This window comes from Cervus canadensis, chromosome 22 (genome assembly GCF_019320065.1).
Source record: "Cervus canadensis isolate Bull #8, Minnesota chromosome 22, ASM1932006v1, whole genome shotgun sequence".
NCBI lineage: Eukaryota > Metazoa > Chordata > Mammalia > Artiodactyla > Cervidae > Cervus > Cervus canadensis.
Window position 1 is genome coordinate 23,320,734 of NC_057407.1, and position 16,909 is coordinate 23,337,642.

Below are 16,909 nucleotides of genomic sequence, written 5' to 3' on the forward strand. Positions count from 1 at the left end.
GGACTGGAAAAAATACAAGTTAGCCTCTCTCTGGCTTTGCTTTTCTCACTTAGCAACTGCATTAGTGTCAGGATTTAGCAAATCAATCAGTTCCTTTGTCTCTGAGTTATTAAAATAATCGAATGCAAATTACCTCTCATTTACTTAAGTTTCCCCAAAGATGCACATATCGAAACAAGAAAATCCTGAGGCATTTGAAAAGGGCAGGGACGGCCAATCTATAAGCTGTTAAATGCAACCCATACGAATGGGGTGTTTGAAGTCATCAAGTGCTCTAAAGAAACCGCACTTCAAAAGTTTTCAATTCCTGGGTAATGGAGAAAAGGCCCCTTTTAACATTCTGTCCTTTGTTTATTTTCTTTCTCCCCTGAGAGCTTCCTTTTCACTTCTCTAAAATGTTTAGCAATACTTTCTAAAGCTTGGGGCTGAGAAAACACGTCGTTAAAAGAAAACTCAGATGTGTTTGTCTTTGGATGGTCTCTGGTTGTGTGTAAACGCATCCTGGGGAGGCAGTGCCTGGCACTCTGAGCATCTCCCAGTCCCAATTCCTAGAACCTGTGAAGGCTCACAGCAACATGAAGATTTCCAACACAGAGTCTGACAACAGCTTTATAAAGACCTCATGTAAACCAGCGAAAAAACTGGGGCCAGGTTCTTCTGTCCAGAATCACCTAATTCATTATATGTCTCCTGCCTTTTCCTTGCAGAAGTCTGTGGCAAAGACTGACGCCTACTTGGCAAAGTGAGCCAAGGATGATTATAACAGCCTGTTTTATTAACAAGCCACACCTCTAAGGAGGCAAAAACCTGCGCAACTGTCGAATGGGTAAGACTGTCACTGAGCAGCTCTGCTGGAGACAGAATCCAGGAGACAGCTTTGCACTTCCTGGTCCAGATGCTGCACGCTTATACAGTGGAAAATGGACTGACAGTTTTTCTGTGTCATGCAATATTCAGAATTTTTAACGTCTGACAGCAGAGTGTTGGAATCTGCTTGTACTGCCTTTTGAGAGACAACCGTGTGCACATCTCCCTAACTCTCCTGTGTGTGATAGGATACTGACGACTTGAAACCAGTCAGGGAGAAAACTGACACCCTATAAATGGGCAAATGCTACAAACCACTGCTTCCCCCTGCCTCCATCCCTTGGAGAGCCAGTCATTAAACATTTACGAACATCATCATTTGTTTAACCAAAGCTTGCCCTCTGATACCTGATTTCTTTATAAGATTTTACCACGATCACTGATGCATTTTGCTGAATGCAGAAATCTGGCTCGTGGCCGCGACCATTTCCTTAGGAAGCACCCCTAGGAGCTGAGAGGCTGGGAGCATCTGTAAGGCCTGGATACAGGTGGCCAAACTGCCTTGCAGAGCTAGAGCTGCCATTCTGATTACATTTACAGAAACAGATGCAGCCCAGGGTGGGGGTGGGGTGGCCAGGGTGGGCTGTGGATCCCTGGGGGCGGTGGGTTGGTGTCCCTGGTACGTACCTGTGGGCACTTGGCGGCACTGTAGCAGTCCCCAGCAGTGGCAAAGGGGACGGGATGTCCTTCACTGGTCCTGGCAAATTGTAAGTCAGTGGCTGTGGGGTTTTGGAGAAAGGGTTGAAGGGAGGGGAAAGGTGGGAGTAGGAGAAAGAGTTTGGGAAGGGACAGGATATTAACAAGGAGACAGAAGGGAAGAAGAAGAGTTAGAGAAGTCATAAGCGGGTATGGGAAATAAAAAAAAACAACAATCCAAAATATGATTAGTGAGCAAATGGATCCAGATGTCCACTTGCTCTGCTCCCCCCTCCCCCAGTCACTGTATTTGTGGTTCCGAGAGCTTCCTTCCCTGGGTTTCACCAGCACTGTCTGTCTCCTCACAGTATGGAAGCCAAAAGGGGGTTTCAGATGACTCTGGACTCCATTCCTATATAAATAAATGTGTGAATCACCTCGCTTAAATACAGTGTAATTGGATGACTGTGAACCTCCTGTAGACGGCGGCCTCGGAGGCTGCAGGACTGGGGAAATCAGCCATCCAAGCATTTCCAGCTACTTAGCAGTTCCTCCCCGAGGCTCAGCTGTCCTCCTGTGGCCCAGGCAGTCTAGTTGCCAAAATGTGGAGCAATTAGAACCCACATCTTGAAAATATTAATGGCAGTTTCTCAAGTTTGGGGCTAACTTGTAGTTTTTAAAAAAGCCAATAAAAACAATACTCGCGTTTTTAACCCTCATGTAGGTCCTGAGAACAGCTGGGAGATTGGGGAAGACGGCTCGGGAGCAGAGAGACTGAGAATCCTGCAAAATCTGATGGGGACTGGAAAACAGAGGCAGCTTTTTAAACCTTTCTGCTTTGTCTTTTGGGAATAGCAAGAGAAGGCCTCAATCTTTTCTGCAGTTTTGTGGGAGGGAAATCTGAGTGCCCCATCCTGCCTTTTCCAGCTTCAGCACCAGGAAGCTCTGGGTCTCAGCTGGGGCAGTATTTAAGTGGGAAAAACTGCAGACTCTGCCCTTAGCCCTCATCAGTCTGGCTGAAGGCAATTAAAAATATCTTGGTACAAATCAAGTGTAATCTACCTCCAGAGGAAAGCAAGGCAAGATTACAGGAACAATGTTAATGAAGAAAACTTAATTATTCATTATTTCTGTTTTCCCTCCATTCGAGGGAACGGGTTGGGATATTTGAGCTGTCTTTAACCACTCCTATGATTAATGTCCCTAACAAAAATGCAGTGTCGGCCAGAGTATGAAATCAGCTCACGGGCGGGCTAGTTTAAAAAATAGGTAATTCTGTCCTCCATTTTTCTTCTGTAAATCGGCCATCAGAGCAAATTAGTTTTATGCTCTTGTGTGTGTGTGTGTGTGTGTGTGCGCGCGCGTGCACATGTGCGTGTGTGTGCGCATGTACCCATGTATATACACTGCTGGTGGGAGCCCAGGGTGGGGTGAATGTTGCTACATGAATTTCATAGCTTCAGAGTCTGCATCTGATCTCTTAAAACGTCTTCCTTCAAAACTTCTGCTCCCATGCTTGCTCTGCCTAACTCAATACTTGGCTCACTCCCACTTGGCCTTAAGGTCTCAACTGTGATGTCATATTTTGGGAGACGCTGCCCTGACTTCCCCATTATGATGGCACCCCTTTAATGTGCCTCTGTCTCCTCTCTTCATCACAAATCTGATGGAGCACTGCCCACTGCTCAGCCCTTTCCAGGCACTGGGGGGACCACAGTGATCAAAGGTGGAGCAAACCCCACCTTCAGGCAGCTTAGACCAGGGTTGTCATCCCTGGATCGTAAGTTCATTTTCGTACCCTCTGGGCCTTGGACCAACCCCTGAGCAGGATGTGTCATGGCCTGAATGGAAAGACCCACAGACACATGCCCCAGAATGCTCTATGGGACTTACTGATGATCTGCATGGTGGTCAGATCTATTCTGACCTTCTGGAAGCTGGAGAACCCAGCCGCTGTGTAGTCCTTCCGACACTGACAGTCATCACGTCGGCTCCCGTTGTAGGGGCATTCGGTTGGGTTGTGCAACCTACAGGACAGAGAGAATGTTCTGGTGAGGAAGGGGAGGCGTTTCTAGGGATCTCCAGGTGGTCTGGGTTCTTCTGAGCTTGGAGTTCTCCTACCTGTGCCCGTAAACCTCAGAGAAATTCTCAGAGTCGCCATGGACCAGCGTCACATACTCCTTGGGGTGGTCAGAGTGCATCCCTGCACAGAAGACCTGAAAGACAGACCAGACAAAACCTGCCAGGGGAGGCTCGGAAATGGGACCATGACAGCCGGGGCTGCTGGCTCTGAAAGCAGTGCAGAAATAATGACTGAGCTCGGACGAGTACCTTCAGGAGCTTTCCTGTGACAACCAGGAAGTACTCCCCATCTTCGCCGGCACCTTTCAGCCTTTTCACTTCCTTACAGTTCTGGGGCAGCTCACCTAGAATACACAAATCCATGAACATGAGCTGTGAGTCTGCAGTGGCTGCCAACGGGACCGGTTACATCATTCATGTGCACAGTGGTCAGCGTGGGGCCAATGTCTCAAAAATTCACTCTCTATTCCAGAAAAGGGCAGGCAAGCACGTCAACAATGAGACCTGCTCTTCAAGCTCCAGAAAGGTGGCTTTGGTTGGCTGACTTACAGTTATAGATATTGTGGCAGGCTTTTCTTTCTTCTGGCTTCAGGTCAGCAGGGCAGAAGTGGCTGGGCTGGTCGTCACTGGTCAGACACTGCACAGACCTGTGCATCACTCCCACGCCACACGACACGGAGCACTGTAAGCAGAGCAGGGTCGGTGAGGGGTCTGCGGAACCTGGGGGCCTCGGCTTCCTGAGGCATAGAGCTCAGAGCTTAGAGGCTTGTTCAGAACCCCTGTGTTGTGAAAACAAATATCTGATACATGGACAGCACTTCCTATGGGCCAGTCTTTGTGCTGAGTTTTATACATACATGCCTTTACATATGTACTTATATACCTACATAGGTACTCAAGCATATGAGAAATAAATAATTTTCTCATCTAAGCCTTGCAATCACCCTATGAGATAGTACTAGTGTTATTCTATTTTTACAGAGGGAAAATTGGGGCTCAAATGTGAGGAAATTTGTTTAAGGTCACGGTGGATTCACGATTGAAACCTCAACCACTTCCAACTGGTCCCAAACTTCTGCCTGATCATCACTGCGCATCAGTGAAAGTCTCATGGTTAGCAGCCAGGAGGCTGGGGCAATTTTCTAGGGCAGTTTCAATTTCAAATATTTTTACCTGTTGTAACCCTAACGCAACCAAGAATTCCTGATCCAGAAGGACAAACAGGCTTCTTAGCAACAGAAGCTACAACAGTGAATACTTCTATAACCCTTATTAGGGGAAAGACAAGAGTTCTGGGTGCTTTTTAATTTTAAATTGTGTTCAAACATGTGGAACCTAAAAAGGTGTCATTATAACCCAAGTGGTTTTTATGCATGAATATTCATTTCATCTTCATAACCCATTCTGCAGGGGACGAAACAGACATGAACATTTGGCTTCTTGTCCAAAGATCAAACAAGTCAATCCTAAAGAAATCAGTCCTGAATATTCATTGGAAGGACTGATGCTGAAGCTGAAGCTCCAATACTTTGGCCACCTGATGCAAAGAACTGACTCACTGGAAAATACCCTGATGCTGGGAAAGATCAAAGGCAGGAACAGAAGGGGATGAAAGAGGACAAGATAGTTGGATTGCACCACTGACTCAATGGACATGAATTTCAGCAAGCTCTGAGAGATGGTGAAGGTCAGGGAAGCCTGGCATGCTGCAGTCCATGGGGTTACAAAGCGTCAGACACAAGTGAGTGACTGAGCAACAACAACCAAGGCTGTTCAACTGGGAAGTGGCAGAACCGAGAATCAGGTGGAGGCTGTCTGGCATCAGGGCTAGCCACCCCCACCCCCGGCCCCTGCTCTAAGCACCAGACCCACCAATCAGAGCAGCCTTCTTTCCCTATCAGCCCATTTCAAGATGCTAACTCCTGTTTCTCTCCCAGGGCTCTCCTGGAAGGCAGTCACTCAGGACCACTCAGGTAAGGTATGTTTAAGTCGGGGTTTGAGATCCAGCAGCTGGCCACTGTGACCACCCAGCTGTCTACTTACGCTCCCCCAGTTGCCCACTCTCCAGGTGGCCGACACAGGGCACTCTCGCAGGAAGCAGGCCTGGACACTGGGCGGCTGCATGCCTGGGCAGTTGATGGTGGTTTGGTAGCTGTACTCGTAATTCTCCTTCCCGGTGTAAATCTCACTACAGGAGACCAGCCTTTGTTTGTAGCCCTTTCCACAGGTCACTGAGCACTGGGAAGAGGCGGGTAGAGAGCAGAGGTTGGAGCAGGGCCTGGGGGCAGCCACAATAGGCCCCTGACCTCCACATCGAACGCTGACCCCGGAACAACAGGGCAGAGAGCTCTCTTTATTAGCTTCTAATGCACTACAAGCAGCAGCCCACAGCACTCAGGGGACGTGCAAGCCCTACAGGAGCCTTCCAGGATCCATGCTCCCACTGCATATTTGCCCCCAACCAGTCCCCCGTGGGGGGCACCTCAAGCCCCTGCTCTGGATTTTCAAGGGGGAGAAGCAGGTCGGGGAGGCGCTCCATCTGTCTTTGGGTCCACTTACAGCATCCAAAGCTCTACAAGGGTGGACAAATCACACTTTTCTGAACCTACCGTGACTGCGTCAGAGAAGTGACCCGGTGAGATGCAGAGAGCGCCGGAGACGCCCTCTGTGTAAAACCCAGGCTCTTTGCCGAAAGAGGACTGTGGGACAATATCCTTTCCTACTTGATGGTCTGTTTGCCCATCTGCCCTCTGCTCAGTCTTCTGTCCCCTGTCTCCCTGGCTATGTATTGGGTTGGCCAAAAAGTTCGTTCAGGTTTGTAGTAGCAGAAAGCCCAAACAAACTTTTTGCCAATACAGTATCTTGACTTAAATGTTACCTTTCTGCTTCTCTTTCACTCTCTCTCTAAATCATGCAGTCATTTAGGCCTTTTGCCATAATTATATGGCACTTAAAAATACCCAGACAATCCAGAAAAGGAGAAAAAAGAAGTTTTTCAGGGATGTCCCAGCTCCCTTCTATGATGGGACATTTAATTGGTTATTGGTAAGATTTCTAGATTGTGTTCAACTTCCTCAGCTACATACTTTATATGATATACTGTTTTAAAAAGAGAATAGAAATTAACCAACAAATTTAGTTTGGATGATATTTTTGGGAAAAGTCATGAAATAATTGGCCACTCGCTGTAAAAATGTTACACAAAACTAAGGTAGAGTTTCAGGATTCTCAAGGTCAAAGAAGGGGCCCGAGTTCCAGATGAACCCTGGAAATTGTGTGCAGCATGTGGCGCGTTTTGCTTTTCTCGGGGTGAGGGATCATAGCTTCTTGGCTCAGTCGTAAAGATTCTGCCTGCCAATGCAGGAGATGCAGGTTTGATCCCTGGTCAGGGAAAATCCTATGGAGTAGAGAATGGCAATCCATTCCAGTATTCTCTGCCTGGAAAATCCGATGGACAGAGGAGCCTTGCAGGCTACAGTCCATGGGGTTGCAAAGAGTCGGACAAGACTTAGCTACTAAACGACGACAACAACCATGGATTCCATCAGTTCTCACTTGCTATTAAAACCAGTGTCTCTTTTTCCTGCTGCCTCCTGAGTTATCACATTAACCCACATGGCTGGCCGCTCCTGCAGCATTTCCAGGGGGAAGGCTCCCCTTGACGGGGTCCCTGAGGGAGAAGGGAGCCAGCCCAGCCACAGGCACACAGAACATCCTCGGGCCTTCCCTTCCAGCTGGCTCGAGACTTGGAAACACTCTGTGTCCACTTCCTTCTTTGGCTGCTGCTGTTCAAATGCCCAAAGATGCAGCTGATACCAGGCCAGCGGAGTGCACGGCTCGTCTGAGGTATGTCATGTGTGGGTAGATGGCTTACAAATGGTGTCTGGCCAAGCTGTGGGTATTTTAGAGTATCCAAAATGCACGCCTTGACCTCAACCTGCATTACTTTAAAGGCTGAATGTCTGAGATGGCAGGTGCTAAGACCCCCTTCCCCCTACCAGGCGGGAGCAATAGGAATCCCTATTTACGTGGGGGATGCGCTGGGAGGTAGTCTTTTATACCAATGGATGGGAGCTCCAAAAACGGTCAAGTTCTATCCAGAGGCCTCCAAGCTCTGAAAAGAACACATACCCTTCAGTAGCTGTTAAGAGCATCCTGAAAATGTTGAGTGCTCTGGCTTCCTTTATCCATTGCACACCAGAGTCCTCATGTGTAAGAGGCTCTCATCTCTGGGGGTGGGGGGTTGGAGAGAGGAATAAGGTGGGGGACATCCTACGAATGAGTCTGAAAGATCACCTCTGCTAACACAGGACCCGCATTTCTGCATGGCCTTCACTGCAGGGGAAGAGAACCTGTTCCTCTTACACACCAGGTGCTAGTCTGTCACTGCTGCTGCCAAGTCACGTCAGTCGTGACTGACTCTGTGCGACCCCACAGACGGCAGCCCCCCAGGCTACCGTTAGTCTGTCACAGTCCCCACCATTTCTTATTGCCTCCCTCATGCTAAGATATTTTCTTTTTTTTTTTTTGTTTTTGGCCGTGCCCTGCAGCATGGGGGATCTTAGTTCCCCGACGAGGGATCAAACTCATACCTGTTGCATTGTACAGAGTCTTAACCACTGGACTGCCAGGAAAGTCCCCTAAGATATTTTCTTATACTTAACCTTCTTCAGGCACCTATAGCCATCCTCTAAGAATTCCTTTCTAATGATAATAACAGGACATCAGGGTGAATCACATGATTTTAGAGTTGAGGGGAGCTTGGACACCATCTCATGCACCTTCCCCGGTTTGCATATGTGGGACTCCAGCCCAGGAAGGCTGAGGGACTTGTCTGAGGGCTTCCAGTTCTCAGGGAAAGAACCAGCAGGTGAGTGTGTGTCTCCCACATTCTTGCCCTCATCAGTCTGTCACCCCTAGGCCATCGCTGCCTGAAGGCGGTTCCAGAACCCCCAAGACCATACCTCTGACCATTCTCCTGTGATCCAGACATACTCGCAGGGCTGCAGACTACAGCCCTCGTGGTCCGCAGGCCGTGTGCTCACGTCACAGTGCATGCCGTGAACCTCACCACCCTTGTCCTCATCCACACACGCCACCTTCCGGTACCTGGAGCCTTCACCACAAGTCTTGGTGCACTGTTACAGACAGACAAACAGGTGGTGATGTGGAAGAGTAATAGATGACTTCTCATGTCTTGTTACTGTGATCATTTATTTTCCTTTCTATATACTCTTTAAGATTGGGAGATCTCTGAGTGTAGGTATCATTGGAGAACTCATTATTTTACCCTCATAACTTAACAATGTAACTGAGAAGAACACAGGTGACTGCATATTGGATCTAATCCTTTGGCTCTAACTCTTGTGCTCTGTTGCCTGTACTTAGCCATGCTGCCTCTGCACCTTTCATAAGAGAATGTTGCCTGTAATGTATGTTACAGCCCATTCTCAAGGCTCTGACCTTTAAAGTATTCATTCATATAAGAATAAAAAGTTGCCAAGAAGAAAATAACAATGGTCCTATTGGAGGTTTACGGGAACATTATGACCAGACCTACTTGGACAGCTCTGAGAACAAAGAATTCTGGTATCAAGAAGTCTGCAACAACTAGCCATATGAGTCTAGCTCTGGTTAAGATGGTTCTTTGGGACACTAGTCCACCATCTTCTTGGTCCACTGGCTTTCTGAATAGAGTCAGAAAATTGCTATTCCTTGCCCCAATACCTCATCCCTTGATTTACTGTGGCAAGCAGCATGAGCTTGAACTTGGTAACAACAATATTGTTTCTGCCATAGTGATCAGCATTCAATAAGTGACTGTCAGGATGAAGCAATGAAAGTGTGAATGAATGAAAATTGGATTTGGAAAGAACCTTACTTCACTCACTCAAACACTAAATCTCTTTAAAACATATGGCCTCTAGTTGTTGATGCTGAAATACCTCTAGAGTCAGGGAAGTCATTTCCTGTTCAGGTGGTCCATTTCATCTTATAACACAGAACCAAGCCTATCTCTTTGCTGACTCCAACCTCTTGTCCTAGTGGTTAATTCCAAGGGAGCATAAAGGACAAGTTTTGTTTCCTACAAATAACCACCCTCAGACACCTGAGGATAGCTTTTCTGTGGCACCTATAGCCTTTTCTTCTCCAGACTGAACTGGTGTCATCCCCAGATCATTTGGCCAGTATCCACCAAGTTCCTAAGAAGTGTCTGGCCCTGTGATGGGTCTGGATGAATGGTAATGGACACAAAGAGCACAGAGATGAGCTGTATTTTAGTAGCAAAGACAGACATTAAAGAGGTAGACAGCTAGGGATCAAGATTGAGCCACTACCATAATTTCCATTTTTCAGATGAATAAGTTAGGATTTAGCCACCTAAAGATCCCAGGCTATCCATCTCTTTGTGAGGTAAACAGGATAGATGTTTTTTATTCCCATAAACCATGTGGAGAACACAGAGCAAGTGGTATGTTTCAATCTAGAATGATCTTTGTGCTGACCACAAATTACTTATCTCATTTTACTTTGACCAAGAGCAAACCCCACTGTAAAAGTTTTACCTTAGTTATCTGTGCTGTTAAAGGTCTTCCAAAGCCTGTCCTATCTAAAGCATCGGTGTCACTCAACATTTCAAGACTAGATTACACAGGAAAGGCACTGTAACCAACCTGTGTCAAGGACAGCTTAGGTTTCCTTTAACCAGGGATTATAAACTCTCTTGTCTTGGGGCCTTATCCAACTACTTTGAACTGTCATTGTTGCTCACATAATATATTTTAAACTTTCTCCTGTTAGTTAGACAGCGTCACAGATCCCATTTCTCTTTTGTCTCTGACAAGTCTCCTTTGCTTTTATGACCTGCCTTACCCCAAAGGCATTTGAGTTTGCATTCTTTTTTTTTCCCATTTATTTTTATTAGTTGGACTGATTCATGTCAATGTATGGCAAAAACCACTACAATATTGTAAAGTAATTAGCCTCCAAAGGCATTTGAGTGTGGAATTCAGCTTGACCCAGAGATGTCTTACCTCATATACCTCTTGCCTTTCTTTTCTTTTTCTTTCTTTCCTCATTTCTTCCTTCTTTTCTCCCTTCCTTCTTTTTCTTTTTCTTTTTTTTGGTTAGGAAAATAGACATAATCTATTCACCATTTTAACCATTTTAAAGTGTACAATTCAGTGGCATATAATCACTAGCCATGCTGTGAAATCACATCACCCCAAAAGGGAACCCTACACCCTTTAAGCAATCACTCTCCTTCCCCCTTTCTCTCAGACTGTGGCAACTACCAATCTACTTTTTGTCTTCATGGATTTGCCTGTTCTGGGTATTTCATAGAAGTGGAATCATCCAATATGTGGCCTGTTGTGTCTGGCTTCTTTCATTTAATAGAATGCTTTCAAGGTCTTGCCATGTTGAGAACGGATCAGTATTTCATTCCTTTTTATGGCTGAATAGTCCATTGTATGGATATACCACATTTTTATTTATTCAAATGTTAATGGACATTTGGGTTGTCTTGTCTTTTGGCTATTATGAAGAGTGCTGCTATTAACATTTGTACGCAAATCTGAACATCTGACTTCAATTCCTTTGGGTGTATCCTTAGGAGTTAGAAATGCTGGGTCATCTGGTATATCCATGTCTTTTGTGAGCTGCTTTGTTCTTTCAAAAAGTAGAGGCGGTATGCATGTGGCTGTGTCTTGATAGCTCCTTATCAAATATTTGCAAATTTAATTTAAAATTTCTGTTGCTTCGAATTCAACATCTAGAGCATGGAATCATTCGTAATTTTTCTGGGGCACAAATCTGAATAGAAAACAGTGTGAGATGAGCATAGAGAAGCATCCTTTCCTACCAGTGCAGGAGACTTGCTGTGCCGGATGCCTAGCCCGGCTCTGACTCAGCAGTTCTTGGGATTTCTCTTCTCCTGAAGGATACTGAGAACCATTGTGAAGTAATAACGTTTCAGTTGCTTCATTAAAAAAAGCTAAATGAGCCACTGAATGTCACAAAACAAGACTGGCTAATCTGTGATGTGTAGATCTGTACAGAAGACATACTTAACTCCCCACAGAAAAGGTAATTCCTGAGAAATCAGGACTTAGGTAGTGCAGAGAAGAACATATTACTGAGCAGTCAACCTGGACTAAACCTTCCAGTGTCCTCTTTTATTTTCACTAATCCATAGGACTTTAAGCTGTATCAATAAGTAACAGTTTAGAGCAGAAAAGCAAGGATTACTTTTCTGCTTATTAGACGTTTCTCCCTTGGTCTTAAGTAATGCTTAACTACCATAAAAACTACTTCGCCAATGGCGGCAAAGGGCATTGGGAAACCTTATTTTGAATATAACTTTTAGAACAACTAAAGTAAGTAAATAAGTGACTTGCCCAGTGGTTTGGAATGAGTCAACAGTGGTTCTGAAAATCACTTAGCATGGCCATTCTCCTGGGGTTTTAAATCCTAACCAGAGCATAGGGGCTGGGTAATCAGAAAGCAATCCAGCCCATACTATAGGGTTTTATTAGCTTTCAGCAATATCACCCATTCTACCCATGTAAGATTTATGATTCTTTCCTCTGTCCTGGAATATGACCTAGAATGTTCTGGAAAACAGATGGAAAAGCTCAACTAAGCTTATTTTAACTTTGAGAAGATTTTTCTCCAATTTCTTTATAGTGTAAGACACACTACCAGCCTCTCTGAAATTCAGCATACCTGTGATTCAGAAGGCAACTACCACAGCCCTAGGTTAACTTAGGTAGTTTGCCCCTTGTCCCATGGGCTACATGTGCCTATAAATGTGTTCAAACTCAGGGTGGGGGGCGGAAATAACGTTTTAAATTTGAGGGTAAGATCTAAAATAAACTTTTACGGCACTATTTTATTTAGCTAGTTTGGCTGACCACACGGTGATGTCTACAAAGGATCATTTAATGCAATGAGTAGACACTGTGTTTCCTAAAAGATTGGAATCGAGTTGCTTTACTTTTTTTTTTTTTGCTTAGGTGCTCTAACCATAGAGGAAAGAAAATCATTCTTCATATTCACCTGCTCAACCTGTATGGTTGCTGATTTTCTCCATGGATGAAAGAATGTTGTGTTCTTACTAGGGTCAGGTTATCACTGTTGAATAGTGTGTGGGAAAGCAAGCAAAAGAACAAATGAAGAACTTGACAGTATAGTGTTCTGGTTGTGCTATACAGAGACTTTGGCTAAAAGGAACAGAAAGTAAATATCAATTTATCCAAACATTGCTTTACATCCAAAAAAGAAAAAAGAAAAAGCAACCTTCAAATTATAACAGGTTCATTTTAAAAGTGGAGTTTGGGCATCTTTGTCCTAAAATATTATATGTGCCAGGGTAAAAGGCAGAAATAACTGTGTGGATACATCTTGTAATTTAAAGTCATTCACTCATTCAACCAATACAAACACACCTCAGAGACATAGTGGGTTTGGTTCCAGATCATCACAATAAAGGGAATATCACATTAAAGTGAGTCACAAGGGTTTCCTAGTTTTCCAAGGCACAAAAAGAAATTATATTTGCACTATAATCTACTATGTCATAGCACTATATCTAAAAATGTACATAATTTTAAAACTCTTTACTGATTTAAAACAAACACACACACACAGCTGCCCATCACCTCAGCTTCAGTGTATCCCAGTAGGAACATCAGAAATCACTGATCACGGGCCCAGAAACACACGGGGCCCTGTCCTCCCTCTCCCTTCTACTAGAATCACTTCCTCTTGGCACTTTACCTCTGACCACCCTAGAGAAGGTAGGGCTAGCCTATCATTCTCTATTTAAGCACCTTGTCCGTATTGTTTTTTTTTTTTTTTTCCATCCCAGCACTTTTCATAATTGGCAATTTCATAGAACGTGTCTGTTTGCTTGTCTTCTGTCTGTCTCTTTCACTAGATAATCAATCCCCACCATAGCAATTTCACATTTTCTATTGTAACTGTACCGTCTAATGCCTGGCACTATGCAGGTACTCGATAAAGAATTGTTGAATACATGAATGAAGGAATGAGTAATAATGAGTTAGTATTTGGCCCTTGTTCACACATCAAAACCTGATCACTCCCTACTGTAAACTTCATAAAATCTTTGTAACCAACTGGCCAAGGACCCGCAGCTCATGACTAATTTTTCGGTTGTAAGAGGATGAACTTGGGAATCATTTTACAGCTGATATCAATAAAAGTTTTTAGAATCCAAATATGCGTTAGAGTGGTCCAAGTCCCTGCACCGGGTCAAACAGCCATGGGGTGGGCAGCTCTACAAAGGCCAGGCAGATCTGAGCACAGCTTGTCCATGGCAATGTGACAGGAAAGTAAAACATCTGTCCTTACAGGAAAAACAGAGCTTGTCTGACTGTTCTAAAAGCCATTTTACAAGGCTGTGATTTTAGAGGTGAAGCCAATTACCAGGTCTTGTTTTATAAAGTCTTTTCTCCTTCCTTCCTTCCTTTCTCTCTCTCTCTCCCTTCCTCTTTCCTTCCTTCCTTCCTTTCTTCCTTTCCTTCCTTCCTTTCTTCCCTCTACCTATTATTCTCTCACTACATTCATTCACGGAGTCACTCATTCATCAAGTGTTCTCAATGCTGCAGCCACTGTGCTAAAAGCTGGGGAAAACTCTGGTGAACAAGCTTTATGACTTCAAACAGCTGACAATATCGACAGCAAAGTCAGGCAAAAACGATTCAGAGCACTAAATGTTGAAGCAGAGTATTTTCAGGGTGCAATGAGAGTGGACAGGAGGGCTACCTGACTCAGTCATTCGAGGGGAGGTATGATCAGCAAGTGCTTCTGAAAAGATACGACATCTTATCTGAGACCTGAAGGATGAGCAAAGGTCACTGAAAAAGGACCCCAACAAGGAAAGGAGGAGGGCAGTCTTACTGTGATACAGAGGTACTAGGGAGGAAGGAGAGTATTCTGGGTAAAGATAAGAAAAGGTAAAAAAAAAGGAACACTTGTTAAGTCCTGGGAGATTTACTCCTTAAAGCTAAGAGATGTATAACCCACATACTCAGAATTCATATTTGATCAAAAGCCCTATAAGTAAGCTGTAAGTAAATTCATTACCTTACTTATAGGGCTTTTGATAATCTATAAATTTATAGATAATAATACTATAAGTTTCTTATGATAGTAATTTTCAAAAGAATTGAAAAGTCAATTTTTTAAACTCAGCCTCAAGAGCATAATAATTCAAAAGTGAGTAAAACTGAGCAGTGAAAAGCTAAATAACTAACCCAAAGTTGGCAGGTGATCTTAAAAGCCCAACATTGTGATACACAGTCTTTGCTGAAGTGCTGGTCATCATCTGAACTCTCCATCAAGAGTTTACTGTACCAAAGAGAAGTAACATTTGTGGAAGGCATAAAATATGCTAGGCACTGCACTGAATCCCTCACTTAACCTCATTTAAACTATGACCCTGATTCAGCAAAGTCTGACATATAATACCCATTTTGCAGATGAACTAAATGGAGCCCACAGATTTGATGTCAATTTCCCAGAGTCCCAGGTGGTCTTGTTTACAACGTGGTTTTCTGAAGAGAGCAATTTTCTCTTCTTCAATTATTTTGTGCTATATCTGAAAGTCCAGGCTCTACCCTTATGGTACCATGAATAAACATTAACTCCCCTTCCCCAGTATAGTCAATAGGCCTCTCAATACACAAAGGGGACCACTGACATGCTCCATCTTCATCAAGACTTCCCCTCAACCACACGCCATAAGGTCTGATTGTCAACCAACTAGACCAAGAATTTCATTTTAAGAAGAGAGTGGGGTAGTCACCCTCTAGAGAGTTCTACTAATACTTTGATGTCAACTATGAAGAAAGAGGCTGGCCAAGCCAAAAATAAAATAAAATAAAAGAATTCACCTCGGATGTATGTCAACACGGGAGGAGGTAGAATATAACCATTCAGAGCATGTATTCCTGAGGTCAGGCTTCTGGGCTTCAAATCCCAGTCTTATTACTTAGTAACTACATGAACTTGGATGAATTAACTTAGCTAAGCCTCAAGCTTCCTCATCTTTAAGTGAGGATAAAAATTTAATTACAACACCAGAGAGTTATGGAAAAGGTTAAATGAGGTCCTCCATATAAAAATACTCAATAGAGTGCTTGGTCCATACCTTAACGAACAATGAGATGTATTACTTTTATTATCATTTGTATTAGGGCCACTGTACCAGATAATCATAGAGGATGCCCCTCACATTGCAGCCTATGGGAATGGCTCCTTTGGGCTTGTACAGTGTACAGCCTGTGTGACTGTATACAACATTCCTGATATCATGCTATTGTGCATAGGTGGAACTCATGCTTCTCAAGGTGGGCACTTGGATTATTTCTCATGAAGAGGAAGGTGCCATTTGCTATATGCCTGGCATGAAACATATCTTGCCAACAAACAGTGGCTTTTTAATAGTGTCCAACAGGAGAGCAAAATGAAAAAATGCACATGTAGAAAGTAAACAACAGCTCTGAGTTAGCTGTCAAGAACAGCTAAGAAGAAGAGAACGTCCCATAATGGGATGGGATGGGGGTAGCAAGTGTCCAGCATCTGATTCACTGGGATCTAAGGCTGTGCCCTGACATCTCACTGACATCAGGTCAAGGTGTCAGTTGATGAGGGGCGGGAAGTTAAGACGTGTTTGCACAAAGCACATATGAGGTAAAATGGAAGCGGAGTGAGTGGGTGCAGAGGAGGAGAGAACTGGAATGAAGGTACAGGTTGATCGAGGGGTGCATGAAGGGGGTGGACTATCAAGTGACCACCCAGTTGACTGTTTAACAAGGACACTTTAGACCATGGAAGTAGGGGCAATTAACAATTACACCGGGGCTGCCCCAGGTAAATAGGATTCCTGGCATGGTTTATGAAGGTGGTTGCCCAATTGCTCACAGCATTCCCTTGAAGCCCTGTGGCCAAGGGGATGTTTGGAAAGGACCACCAGCATTCCCTGCTAATGAGGAACTATGACTTTTGATAGAGCTTCTCCCTCCACCATCTAGCAGCCCTGAGTCTCACTCTGGCCAATTTAGTGTCATGTGAGGGCCTCCAACCTCCCTCACCAACCAGGTCCACTAGTCTCCAACTCTTTACTTTGGGTTCAGGATGATGGGAAAGCATGTTGGCAGAAGGGTAACTATCAGAGCCTGCTTTTCTCATTGCTTCCATCTGACCAACTTCTAAATTTAGCCACAGGCCAGGCTTTCTTCGCAGGTCTTCTATTCTTACATGGCACTTGAAAGCAATATTTGAGGAAGGATTTAGA

General features: G+C 44.4%; 1 protein-coding gene across 2 annotated transcripts in view; it reads right to left on the reverse strand.

Annotated features, from left to right (window-relative positions):
* The window catches only part of ADAMTS9 (ADAM metallopeptidase with thrombospondin type 1 motif 9), a 164,275-nt gene that overhangs the window by 16,415 nt on the left and 130,951 nt on the right, over positions 1–16,909 (reverse strand). For both annotated transcript variants that reach the window (XM_043442385.1, XM_043442384.1), the window contains 7 exons: positions 8,550–8,723; positions 5,629–5,823; positions 4,135–4,267; positions 3,835–3,929; positions 3,625–3,719; positions 3,397–3,530; positions 1,495–1,586 (listed from right to left, as the gene is read on the reverse strand). In XM_043442385.1, coding sequence (XP_043298320.1) covers positions 1,495–1,586; positions 3,397–3,530; positions 3,625–3,719; positions 3,835–3,929; positions 4,135–4,267; positions 5,629–5,823; positions 8,550–8,723 — 918 coding nt within the window. The remainder of the gene's footprint in view (positions 1–1,494; positions 1,587–3,396; positions 3,531–3,624; positions 3,720–3,834; positions 3,930–4,134; positions 4,268–5,628; positions 5,824–8,549; positions 8,724–16,909) is intronic.